The sequence below is a fragment of the Megascapheus bottae genome, chromosome 19 (genome assembly GCF_031878675.1).
Source record: "Megascapheus bottae isolate mThoBot1 chromosome 19, mThoBot2.hap1, whole genome shotgun sequence".
Taxonomy (NCBI): domain Eukaryota; kingdom Metazoa; phylum Chordata; class Mammalia; order Rodentia; family Geomyidae; genus Megascapheus; species Megascapheus bottae.
Window position 1 is genome coordinate 37,449,292 of NC_143527.1, and position 12,832 is coordinate 37,462,123.

Sequence of the window (12,832 nt, forward strand, 5' to 3'; positions counted from 1 at the left end):
GTGAGAAATTTAGCTACTTGTCCCAGATCATACAAATGGACAGCTACAGAACTGGGTCTCCCTTTATTTAGGTCTCTATAACGTCCTCACACCCTGTAAAGTCTTTAGTAGGCGGGACAAAGTGAAGAAGGCTGCGGTTTCACTAATCCTGAGCCAGTCCTTTCAGCTGCTCAATAAGTCATAGCTATTATTAGCCTATGTTGGAGGAAAGCATGAATGATCTATGTTCAAATCTCAGGGTTCTTTTTCTTTTTTCCTGGTTGAAAAAAACTGAAGTCAGAATTAAAAAATAAAAAGAACTTTGAAATACAGGCATTTACATTTTTGTACCCGCAGAGCACTGTGAGTTTTCAAGTGAATTGTTTCCCCACTCTTTTTGCATTAATGACATGGCTAATCATTAGAGAAGTTAGTCATGCAAGTTTAAGAGATGGCTCCTTAAAACTATAAAATTCTGATGTTACTGAGAATAAAGAGGCATTTCAAGCTGGCCGGTGAAATGGGTAAAAGTGGTATTTTAAAAGAACCTACACTAATATTTATAGTACAAGAGGGTATTGGTGTGAAAATTCCAAGATGTGTATAGTTTTGTCTGAATAAGTTTACTCTTATTATCTTCTATTTTCTTCCTTTCAAACAGTTTGGTGTGTGTCATTATGCTATCCTATAAATGTATACACACACACATACACACAAACACATACATATATCTGTATGTGTAAAATGTACATCAACTCCCCCCAAATACTGTCTCTTTACCCAATGCCTTCCCATTGATTACCCTCCATGGTGGGGAAATTGTTTTGGAAATTTAAGATCACATGTTTTGTGAAAGGATTAATGTCATGGTGTCAGTTTTCTCATCTCCAACAGCTGTAAAATACGAGATCCTTCTCTGAGCCTCTCCTTTTCTCCTGACACAGCATTACAAATTGCTGGGTGGAATACATCTACTTGTCCTCATTTTTATTTCCCTTTGTTTCTTATCCAAGTTATGGAGCAGATGGTTAAATAGCTGACCTGTGATTGGAACCAGGGTTTCCCTCTCTTTTTCTTTTCTTGGCTTGTACTCAGGGACTGGGCATCATCAATGAACTTTTGTGCTCAAGGCTAGTGCTCTAACATTTGAACCACAGTACCACTTTTAGCTTTTGGGTGGTTAATTGGAGATTAGACCCTCACAGAACTTCTTGCCCTGGCTGGCTTTGAACTTTGATCCTCAGAATTCCACTAGCACCTTATTGGATCAAATAGTTCAGAGATAGAAGGTAGGAGGGCCCACTGTTAGGTAAAGGGCTTTACATACTCAGAGTCCATAATTCAGGGCCAGAAATTTTTTTTTAAAAAGTTTCAAAGCTAGACCTGATAAAAGACAGAGAAATTCTGATCTTCAACCTTCACAGTCAGGAACTGGAGAAAAGGTGCCACGAACTGAACATGTTTAGCTGCTCCCATTGCTCCTTAACTCTCCCCCCCCCCCCACCCACTCTTTGTCAGTCCTGGGGACTGAACTCAGGACCTGGGCGCTGTCCTTGGACACTTTTTACTCAAGGCTAATACTCTGCCACTTGAGTAACAGCTCCACTTCCAGTTTTTTCTGTGCATGTGGTACTGAGGACTCAAACCCAGGGCTTTGTGCGTGCTAGGCACACTCTACCACTAAGCCAAACTCCCAGCCCTTCTGTCTCTCTTAATAGAGGTCTGTTTTTAAAAGTGGTGTTCCAGTCTACTGTAGGTCACTGCTTTCCTTGTTGGTCTGGGATAGTAAAAAAAACAAACAAACAAACAAACTCATAGGCGTAAAAGGTCATCTTAGGAAAAGCTATTTTTATTTGGCTTTGCATGTCATCTGCATGGACTCCATCAAACTTGCTATGACATGAACAGAAAGGCATTTGGCTATTTTCAATCTGCAAGCACAAGGAAGCAAACGCAGAAAGCCTTACCTCTCCAAGAGTGTGTTCACCATCTTCTCAAAGGTCTCATCACATCTCAGAAGTGGGCTGGTGACCCCCCATTGTAGAGACTTGCTGTATTCATTCAATCCAAAGTACAGCTTCTCCTCACAGCCTACATCCTCCTGGTTGAAAACACAGGGGAAATCCCCAGTGAAGACAGGATACTGTGTGTGGTGGTTTTTATGGGTGGGTGTGGGGAGAGGGGTGGATGGGAAGGCTAAAAGCTTATTTCCTGGGAGGTAAAAGAAAAAGTGTGTTTTATTATGTGACCTAATACCAACTCTGCAATTGTTTCTCTTCACTTTGATTGAACTTTATAGGTGATTAGTGGAGTATTAACATGTTCTCTTTAGGCAAATAGTAACAACAGGAAAGATTTGTTTTCTTTCTTTTCTTTTGGTTTAGACAGACCTGGTCAGATGGCTGCAACTCCTAATCTTCCCCTACTGGAGGCAGCACTCTATCTGGATAGCTTTGCTATCCACAGAACTCTGAAAACTCCTGTTTCCACTTTTCTAACATCGTTTAATAACATAGCTCATAGAATTTCATCATTAAGAAATTTAGTTTAAACATGAGAGGGGGTATCAATGTGTGAGAAGTAATGCACCTACTACCTGATGAACGTAACTGTAACCCTCTATACATTATCCCAACAATAAAAAAATTAGTTTTAAAATGTAACATATACCCTTTCTGCCCTCTTTCATGGAATGTACAGCACTGTCCTTCTCCTCTCACAATGACTTAGTCATTGATACAAAAATGAGCTGCTATTTTGGGGAAGTGACCTAAGGATGTCCTCAGAGGATCCTGAGCCATGTGACAAGCTGCTGTCCTTAAAATAGGAAGAAGCCCCAGAATATTAAATAAGCTTTTGTATCTCATGGAACTAGTTTTTGTTGTTTATAGTTTTCTTCTTTCCTACATTGTGTTTCTTTCTCCCTTCCCCTCTTTTCTCCTCCCTGTCCTTCCTTTTCTTTCCCTCCTTTCTTTTCTCTCTCTCTCTCTGTCCTTTCTCTCCCTTTCCACCCTCTCTTTCCCTTCCTTCCCTTTCTCTTTTTCCTCCCTCCCTCTTCCTTCACTCTTCTCTTTTCTCTCTTCCTTTCTCTTTCGTTTCCTCCTTCTCCCTCTCCACCTCTCTTTCTCTTTCTTCTGCAGTACTGGGATGAACTTAAGGTCTCACCCTGAGTGCTAGGCAGGCACTCATTTGAGCCATGCCTCCAGCCCACTTTACTTTTCATTTGTTTTTCAGATAAGTCCATAACTTTGCCTAGGTTTACACCAAATAGAGATCTTCTTGTCTGCCCTTCACTCCTGAGTAGTTGGGATTTGGAACATGCCCCAGCACACCTACCTTGTATTAGTATTCCAGTTATATTTTCTTATTTGTGTATTTTAGTCTCATTCTTCAATTTATTTTTACAAAGGAAAAATAAGACAGCTTTTAAAAGAATAAGAATACAAAAGCAAAGAAGGCCATCAGGAAAGAAAAGGCAAGGATGAAAGAAGTAAGACTGCATCAGGAACAAGATCAATCTCTAGAAATGCATGCGAGAGTGGTAGGCAAGGATGGTCATAATAATACTCAATGTATGTAAGCAGAATTGGGAATAGGCAACTTGAGCAGGTGGTAGGGGCTGAGATGGATGGATGGAGGGGGAAATGATGAAAGGGTGACACCCACCAAGGTATACTGTACTCACAAATTGACATGTTGAATTGAAAACCTTTTTCCATAACTACTTAAAGATAATTTTTTTTGCCAATCCTGGGCCTTGAACTCAGGGCCTGAGCATTGTCCTTGGGCTTTCTCAAGGCTAGAGCTCTACCACCTGAGCTACAGTATCACTTCTGGCTTTTTTTCTATAAATGTGATACTGAGGAATAGGACTTGGATCTTCGTGCATACTAGGCAAGTACTCTACCACTGGGCCACACTCCTGGCCCCAAGATAAATTTTTTAAAATGCATGTCAGAGGGGCCAGGAGTGTAGCCTAGTGGTAGGGTGCTCACCTAGAATGCACAAAGCCCTGGGTTCAATTCCTCAGTACCAGATACCCAGAAAAAGCTGGAAATGGTGCTGTGGCTCAAGAGACAAGAAACTGGCCTTAAGCAAAATGTGTCCAAGGATAGTGCCCAGGCCCTGAGTTCAAGCCCCTCAAGTAACAAAACAAAAACACACACACAAAAAATGCCAGATGTTTTGAAACACTTTGTTAGAAATGAGCTATGAATCTGGTCCTGAGCTTTGGTCCTCAGCAGTCTATCTAAAGCACTGTGATATGCAGAGTACATATAACACACTACTTATCTAACAGCTTTTAATTCTTGAGGCCAAATTTAATTTTTGTGGCCCCTAAGCCAGTTAATCCTACTTGTTGGAATAGGGGTATTACTTGAGAGTAAGTAGACTTTACATGAGGACTAGAGGATGTGCTTACAGATTCTGGAAGCTTAGAATATACAGTGAGCCGTTAAGCCTTGTTTATTTCCTTCTGGGTGTCTCTGGTGCTGCAAAGCAGTTTCGAGTCATTTCAGGAACAAGAGTTGTGCATCTCTGTATCCTCCTCATATGGACTAGGCACACAGTCACATGGAAAAAATTGATCTTTTCTTCTCATCCTGACCCCTGTTTCACTGGGAAAATGTCAACTCTTTCTCTGTACCTGCTCCTTTTCCTGATGTTGCATTATAATTTTCTGGTCAGATGTCACTACCTGTTCTCATTTTCCTCCCTGTTTCTGGCAAAACTCTAAAACAGATGGTTAAATGCTGACTTGTAACCAGATGGAGCCACGATGGGTTCTGGAGAACGAGAACAGGTGACCAGTTAGAAGTGACTTGTTCCTCAGTCTTCATTTAAGTGGAGCTGTAAAGGTTTTTGCCAGTTGTGGGCCTTGAACTCAGGACCTGAACATTGTCCTTGGGCTTTCTTAAGGCTAGAGCTCTACCACTTGAGCCACAACACCACTTTGAGCTTTCTTTTCCCCCCTCTATGTGTGTGCTACAGAAGTATCAAACCCAGGTCTTCGTGCATGCTAGGCAAGCACTCTACCACTAGGCCAAACTCCCAGCCCCCAAACTGTAAGTTTTTAATGTCCCCAATCTTGCAATGGGAGATGAGGGTGATGAGGGTTAGAGGCACGGCTCCAATGTAGAGATCTACCTACCCAGTATGAACACCTGCTTCCAAGCTCCAGTAATGTCAAATTGAAAAAAAAAGTTACAAAACTCAGGCTAACTTCTGCCATTTGATCCAAACAAGCTGCTTCAGATATCAGTAATAATCAATTCAGTCATATTTGGGAAAGATTCCAAATCGATATGCTAAGGGCCTATGCAGCCTCTCCTGGGCTGTGCCAGCACATCTTAACTACTCCAGGGCAGGCTCGGCTGCCCCTCACAGGCCCAGCACCCTCTACAATTCTTTTTTTTTTTTTTCCCCAATTAACTTCATTTCAAAACTAAAAAAAAAAATAAATTGGGATCACATGTAACTTTCTGAAGGCAAAGCTCTTGGGCTTCTTGTATTTTAGCTCTCATGCTTTTTTTGATCACATTTAGTTTCAAGTTCTCTCCCCTGCCCCGCCCCCAAAGGGAACTGAGAAGAGTACTGTATGGAAGACTCACCATGGTGTCCAGCTGTATCCAGTGAACTTCATTGGTGGAGCTGACTCGGGACTGCTGGGTCTGCAGTGTGTAGGGAAAGGAGCTAACCTGGAGCACCAGGAGGTTGAAAGCTTCCAGAACTTCTCTACAATTAATGACTCGATCAGCCAACCCAGGGCTGGGGTCGCCATGGGACAGAGCGCCTGAAATGACACTGTGGAAACAGTAAAAGTCATATTAATACCGCCTCATTTCATTGATTGGATTCAGACACTTATGCCAACACAGAGATACTGTTTTAGTTTCTTACTTTTCTTCAAAATGGAGAAAAGGTAAAGATCAAGATGCCATGTGGGAGCCAACATGAGGTATGCCTGTGATCCTAGCACCTGGGATGCTGAAGCTCAAGACTAAATCTGGGCAACACAATGAGACCTCATCTCAAAAACCAAACCAAAAAATATAATCTGGAAGACAAATATTTACCTTCCTTCTTCATCCTTGTTTTGACAGCTCTCAAGGATTGCTCCCCCTCCAATCACCCTTTTCAGTTTATTCTGCTTTACCTCAAGAAGACAAGCATAGCCTACTCTGTCCCTGACATAGACTGCTTTACTTTGAAAGCTGAAAGGAGAGAGGGAGCCTCTGCTTGAAAATGTGATGAGTAGACAGGCAAAGCCTCCTTTCTGCCTTAGGTTCTGGGACGAGGATTAGGGGAGGCCTCCTCCTTCTACAACTTGTGACCAAGATTTATATCTCTGAAGCTTTATTGCTGCTCTGTCCAGTTTAGATATGCAAGGATGTCATAAAGACTCAACTACAAATTAAGGGCCAGGAGAGTGGCCTAGTGGTAGAGTGTTTGCCTAGCATATACGAAGCCCTGGGTTTGATTCCTTGGTACCACATACAAAAGAAATGCTAGAAGGGGTGCTATGGCTCAAATGGTAGAGCACTAGCCTTGAGAAAGCCCAAGGACAGTGCCCAGGCCCTGAGTTCAAACCCCAGAAAAAAAAATCTCTATTAACTAAAGCCAGGTGCTGGTGGCTCATGCCTGTAATTCTAGCTATTCAGGAGGCCGTGATCTGAGGATTGATTCAAAGCCAGCCGGGCAGGAAAGTCTGTGAGACTCATCTCCAATTAACCAACAGAAAACTGGAAATGGCACTGTGGCTCAAGTGGTAGAATGCTAGCGTGAGCTGAAGAGCTCAGGGACAGCACCCAAGCCCAGATTTCAAGTCCTACCAGACAAAAAACAAACGCAAATTAAGAGCAAAAGAATGCTTGATGTTGTCGTGTATGCTCGTATTTTGCCCTATTTGCTCAAGGCTGGTGCTCTACTACTTGAGTCACACACCCATTTCTGGCTTTTTGTTGGTTAATTAGAGATAAAAGGCTCACACACTTTCCTGCCCATAGCTTGCTTTGGACCATGATCCTCAGATATCAGCATCCTGAGTAGCCAGGATTACAGGTGTTAGCTACCAGTACCCAGCTAAGAATAATTTGGATTACACAGAGACATTCAGCATTGTCAGAAATACAAAGAAAAGGTGTGTAAAGTCACCAAGCTGTTTCTACTCATAGAACATCAAGAATGTGCAAACAATTTACCTGATTTCCATTTCCCCCCTCTTCTTTTTTTTAATTTAATCTTCTCTTTCTTTTAAACCTAACAACATAGGAAAGGTCCTTCTTAATCTACTTAAATTTTATATTTTAAACTGAAGAATATCAAACATAGATATCAAGAATATCTAACTTTGAAGAAAGGAAAATCTTTAAATGCTCAGTGATGCCCTACATTTTCACTAGATGTCAAGCTCAGTGTCTATTTCCTACTCCCTTAAAAAAAATAATTTGCCTTTTCAGTCCATAGGAGCAAAGATAGCCCTTACCAGATAATTACAATTTTATCAGAGAGCAAAACTGGCCTACTCATATGGTTCTTTCATTAAGTCCATGGGAGAAATGAGGTTTTTGTTTGTTTGTTTAAACTGGGAAACCAGGGAAGGTTTCATATGCATTCTCAGATCACTAAAGTGATATTTTTTTTCTCTGTAGTTAAAGGTCAAAGGGAAGAGAAAAAGGCCAGGAGGGAGGAGATGTGAAGAAAAAAGGAGAGCTGGGGAGGGAAGCAGAAAGCATGTTTCCTTTCTGGGGCCCTCGGAAGCAAGTGAGCTCACGATTCTTTGAAGGCAAGAACTTCTAAATTCCCTAGAGTATAATTTTTAGTGCAGACACAAGGAAAGATTAGGAAAAAGGTACCAGAAGGCAAAGGCCAAAGGTAAGGTTCCCCAGCCTTCACATCACCACTTCTAAAGGATTTCCTTAGGTAACAGTTACTCCAATAGAAGAAACACTGTGTTTGCTCACACGGAAGCAATCACCTCGTTAGCTCCACATGGGAGTTGTCATGAACTAGCACAAACAGTGTGTACGGGTTCTGTTTCACCCTCCTCATAAAAACGTCAAACTTGCTTTGAATCTCATTGTCCAGACGAACAACATATTTCTCTGCTCTCTGATAAGCCGTCCCATTTTCCTCCAGTCCCAGGTCTACCAGGACACCTGTCAAGAAGAAAAGTTTCACTTTTTACATGAACATATGTTGTACACACACACACACACACACACACACGATCATCTTTTGCTCAGTGCTGACTGGTACTGATACTATAGAGATTTACAGAGCAGCTTGCTTTTCTTTTTATGTTCCTTACCACAGTTCTTTTTTTTTTTTTTTTTTGCCAGTCCTGGGTTTGAGCTCAGGGCCTGAGCACTGTCCTTGGACTTTCTTAAGGCTAGAGCTCTACCACTTGAGCCTCAGCACCACTTCCGGCTTTTTTCTATGTATGTGGTACCGAGGATTCGAACCCGGGTCTTCATGCATGCTAGGCAAGCACTTTAACCACTAGGCCAAACTCCCGGCCCTTCCTTACCACAGTTCTAAGGAGGAAATATCGCTTTTCTTTACCTGAGAATATTCCACTCAGCCTCTCATCATCTGACAGGGAACATTCTGATCCATGAAGTCAAAAGCAATTGAAACTAGGAGATTTCTGTTTAATTCACTTGTATTTATAGGTTAAAGCACTGAAGTTGCTGACTATCAAAGATTATTGGGAATAAATGAAGTTCTGGGCTACAATTGTTGACCAAATTAATATAGCTGCATAATCCTTCCTTAGCAACAAAATGCATATAAAGAAGAGAAATACGAAGTCCAAAGATGCCATATTAGGTAAAATGAAATTAGATTTCGAGCTCTTTTAGTCATATTGTGGGGTTTGGTTATTTTTTTTTTTTTAACCAGGGCATTGTACTTGCTAGGCAAGTGCTTTACCATTGAGCTACATCCCAGCCCAGGTTTAGTAATTTTTAATACTTTCATAGTTTTTTTTCTCACCATACTGGAGTTTGAATTCAAAAACTTTGTGCTTGCTAGGCATGTGCTCTACCTCTTGAGCCAGTCCACCAAGAAAAACAAAAAAGCTTTATACCAGGAAAGATAGAAAGGTAATTTTTATTTAAAGCAGATTTTATTAGGAATCTTCAGATTTTTTCAGTTTCTACCTGAATGCTGTATGGTGAATATTTCCAAAGGCAATCCATCACCATTTAATTTGGCAGGTATAATGATTTTTAAAGGAAGGGTATTGCCTATAACACTCAGTGAACATTCAGAAGCTACTTATTAATCATCTATAATATGTCAGGTAACTATCAGGTACTGAGCTAGGCCTGGGAATTCAACAGGGAGAACAGGATAAAGACTAATCTCATGGAGTTAATGATGAATAAGATAGTGTTCTGGATGGCAAAGCAGATGCTGCAGTGTAGAGGAAGCCAGCAGAAGTGAAGAGAGAGCCTACTCAATCTCTAGGGGTGTCTTTCCTTGTGTCTAAAATGGGAAGAGTAACACTAGTTGAGAATTCATTTTTCAAAATAAGCAGTGTGAGTTATGGCATCCTAACAAGGATCATAAATAAAAGAAGAAAAATATCCTGTTTATAATGAAGACTCAATAACATTCTGAACAAATGAGATAAAGATGAATAGTATGACTATGAAAGTCAATCCACACATATCCTCAATGGACAGAGCCCCAGGAAATTAAAGGTCATCCTCTTAGATATAATACGGTATATTAGTCTCTATAGCTAGGCAGTTATGTGGAGGAAACAGGCAAGGGGGAGGTACTTGTTTTATTTCTGATTGTGCATTTCCAGTAATTCATCCTTACCTTTAAATTTTACGTTAGTCATGATTTTTAGGTTTTGTTGCTTTCCTGGATATGCAAATGCAAAATTATCATTATGCAAATACAACAATAAAGTATTGAGAAGATTCACTTGTGGATGCAAAAATGAGTAGTTGAAGATTTGAGGAGAAACAAGGTATTTAGCATAGTTATCACAGTCACAAAATATTTTCATAAGATTTTTAAAAAACAAATTACTAAGTTGAGGTTAATACCTTTACAGTGGAGAAACCTGGGAGGGGTGAAATGAAAAACTTAAGTAAATATCAAAAAACAAAACATATCAACATCATTTACTCCCTGAGGTGACACAGAGAGGATACATGACCACTTGTGTGATTCTCTCATCCCCAAAGATACAACCTTCCGGAAACACCATTCCTAGGCTGAGAGGACATGACACAATGGACTGTCATTTACTTCTTTCTTTTTTTTCTTTCTCTCTCTCTCTTTCTTTTTCTCTCCCTTTCTCTCTCTCTCTCTCTCTCTTTCCTCCCTCCCTCTCTCTCTTTCTTTCTTGCTTTCTGTCAGTCTTGAGCCTTGAACTCAGGGTCTGAGCACTATCCTTGGTCTTCAAGGCTAGAGCTCTGCCACTTGAGTCACAGTACCACTTCCAGCTTTTTCTATACATGTGATACCAAGAAATCGAACCCTAGTCTTTGTGCATGCTAGGAAAGCACTCTACCACTAGGCCAAACTGCTGGCCTCATTTCTTTTATTTCTTGAAGATCCTTTTTGAAAGACTGAAGGTTCTTCTCTCATTTGCTGAGAAATTTAAAAGCAGAGAGGACAAAGGTACAAGTCATTAATATCATCCCAGCCATCTCAAGTCGCATGTTACATTTTGACTGTCCCTGTACAGTGTTCTAATGGACAGAATATGGAATCTTTTGGAGAAAAGAATTATGCCATAATTTCAGGTTTTAAAGAATGACAGGTTCCTTTTCCATTGATTAGCTCAGCAGTTACAAGTCTGCTTTGGGCAAGCTTAAGAATATTTAGCCCATTTGGAGGCCTGTAATTACAGCTGCCGGAGAGACAGAGATCAGGAGGCCGACAGTGGGAGTCTGAACCATACAAAACTTTTGCAGTAGCTGGACATGTGGGCCTATGCCTGTCATCTCAGAGACAGAGGAGGTCAGCATGGGGTACTGTATTTCTAGGCCACTCCCACCCCAAATTAATCAACAGATGGATGGGCTGACATCTGCTAGGTGTCTAGCTAGTAGGGAAATGTAAATAGATTGTAGTGCAAGCCTTCCCAGGCACTAGAGACCCAATCTGAAAAATAATGAAGGGAAAAGGGCCAGAAGTGTGGCTGCAATGGAAGTGTACCTGTCTATCAAGCTCAAAGCCGTCAGTTCACACCTGAAGCCCACCTTCCTCCCCCTCAAACAAACAAGCAGTGTTTAACCCATTTACTTTTTGTTGTTGTTGTTGAAACCATGGGTTTGACTGAGGGTCTCATGCTTTCTTAGCTTGTGCTCTACCACTTCAGCCATGCCTCTGTTCTGGCCATTTTTTTTTGCTGGTTGTTTTGAAGACAGACTTTTCAGCCTGGGCTGACTTCAAACAGCTATCATCCTTCAGGTCTCAACCTCCTGAGCAGCTAAAATCACAGGTGTGAGCAATTGGCCACGGGCTCCTGGTTACTTTTTCATCTTTCAATTTCTCTCATATCATCTTCTTTTTTTCAGTACTGAGATTTGAACTTAGTGCCTGATGCTTGCTAAGCAGGCATTCTATCATTTGAACCATGCCCCAGACCCTTTACATTGGTTATTTTCAAGATGATGTTTGTTTCATTCCTCAGGCTGCACTAGTGAGCTGGGGTGAAGGTCTATGCCACTGCACCCAGCCACTGTGCTTCTCTGGTAGCTTGGGGGACAGACACTGCACTCAGCATATTACTTAAGTCTTGTGAACCTTCATCCCCTGACTTTCCTCTAATGCCAATACCTCAACCTCCATATCCTAAGTAGCGAGGGTTATAGGAATAAGCTATCACTTTGAGAGCCTTCTGTTCCTCTTCCTCTTCTTCTCCTCCTTTTCTTCTCTGAATTCCCTCTTTTCTTTCTTTCCTTTCTGAATTGGAAAGTGAGTTGTATCACATGCTTCACCTCCATGCTGTGTCTGCAAGAATGGAGTCTATTCTATTTTCATCATTTTTACTTTCTTTTTTTTTTTTTTTTTTGGTCATGGGGCTTGGTCTCTGGGCTTGGGCACTGTCCCAGAGCTCTTCAGCTCAAGGCTACTGCCCTACCCCTGAGCCTGGGTGTTGTCCTTGTGCTCTTCAGCTCAAGGCTACCACTCTACCCTTTCAGTTTTCTAGTGAATAATTGGAGATGAGTCTCAAGGTCTTTAGTACCAGGCTGGCTTTGAACCACAATCCTCAGATCTCAGCCTCCTGAGTAGCTAGGATTACAGGCAAGAGCCACTGTAATCCTAGCTCATTGCTTTTACTTTTGACGACAGTGGGTTGTCAGGGTGTGTCTTTTCTGCATACTCTGTCCAGTTCTCCCTGACAGATGCTTTTCCTGGCAGGCTGGCAGCTGCAATGCTTTCTTAAGGGAAACAGCAAGTGGAACCAGGAAGAAAAGCCCATGGGCATTACTTTTCTTTCTTGCCCTCTGGCCCTCCACCGAAATACAGATCTTTGCTCCCAGGAGATTGATCCCTGTGACCTCAGTCAAGTTTAGCTTTCCTTAATTCACATCATGGCACACAAGGAAACTGAGTCAACTGGTTTCTTGGGGATTCCATTTGTGTTATTTAAGTTATTTTAATGAAAAAGAAACACTCATTTAAGAATATAGGCAATATGTCTCTGGACAATTTTTCTTTACACTTGAACATATATTTGGACCTTTTTCTTCTATCAATTACTGTGTGTTCCAAAAATATGAAGGTATTTAAATATCAAGGCAAAGAAATTTTGGTATAGTTGTAATAGGGAATACTTTATAGGCATTAAGAATGCTGCTTATGAAGGCTTTTCTAA

At 41.2% G+C, this 12,832-nt stretch overlaps 1 protein-coding gene across 1 annotated transcript in view; it reads right to left on the minus strand.

The window, feature by feature from the left end:
• The window catches only part of Greb1l (GREB1 like retinoic acid receptor coactivator), a 200,747-nt gene that overhangs the window by 30,406 nt on the left and 157,509 nt on the right, over positions 1 to 12,832 (minus strand). Inside the window, exons 17-19 of the mRNA XM_090353356.1 lie at positions 7,958 to 8,138; positions 5,592 to 5,784; positions 1,947 to 2,080 (exon numbers count right to left, since the gene is read on the minus strand). Of these exons, the coding sequence (XP_090209482.1) occupies positions 1,947 to 2,080; positions 5,592 to 5,784; positions 7,958 to 8,138 (508 nt within the window). The remainder of the gene's footprint in view (positions 1 to 1,946; positions 2,081 to 5,591; positions 5,785 to 7,957; positions 8,139 to 12,832) is intronic.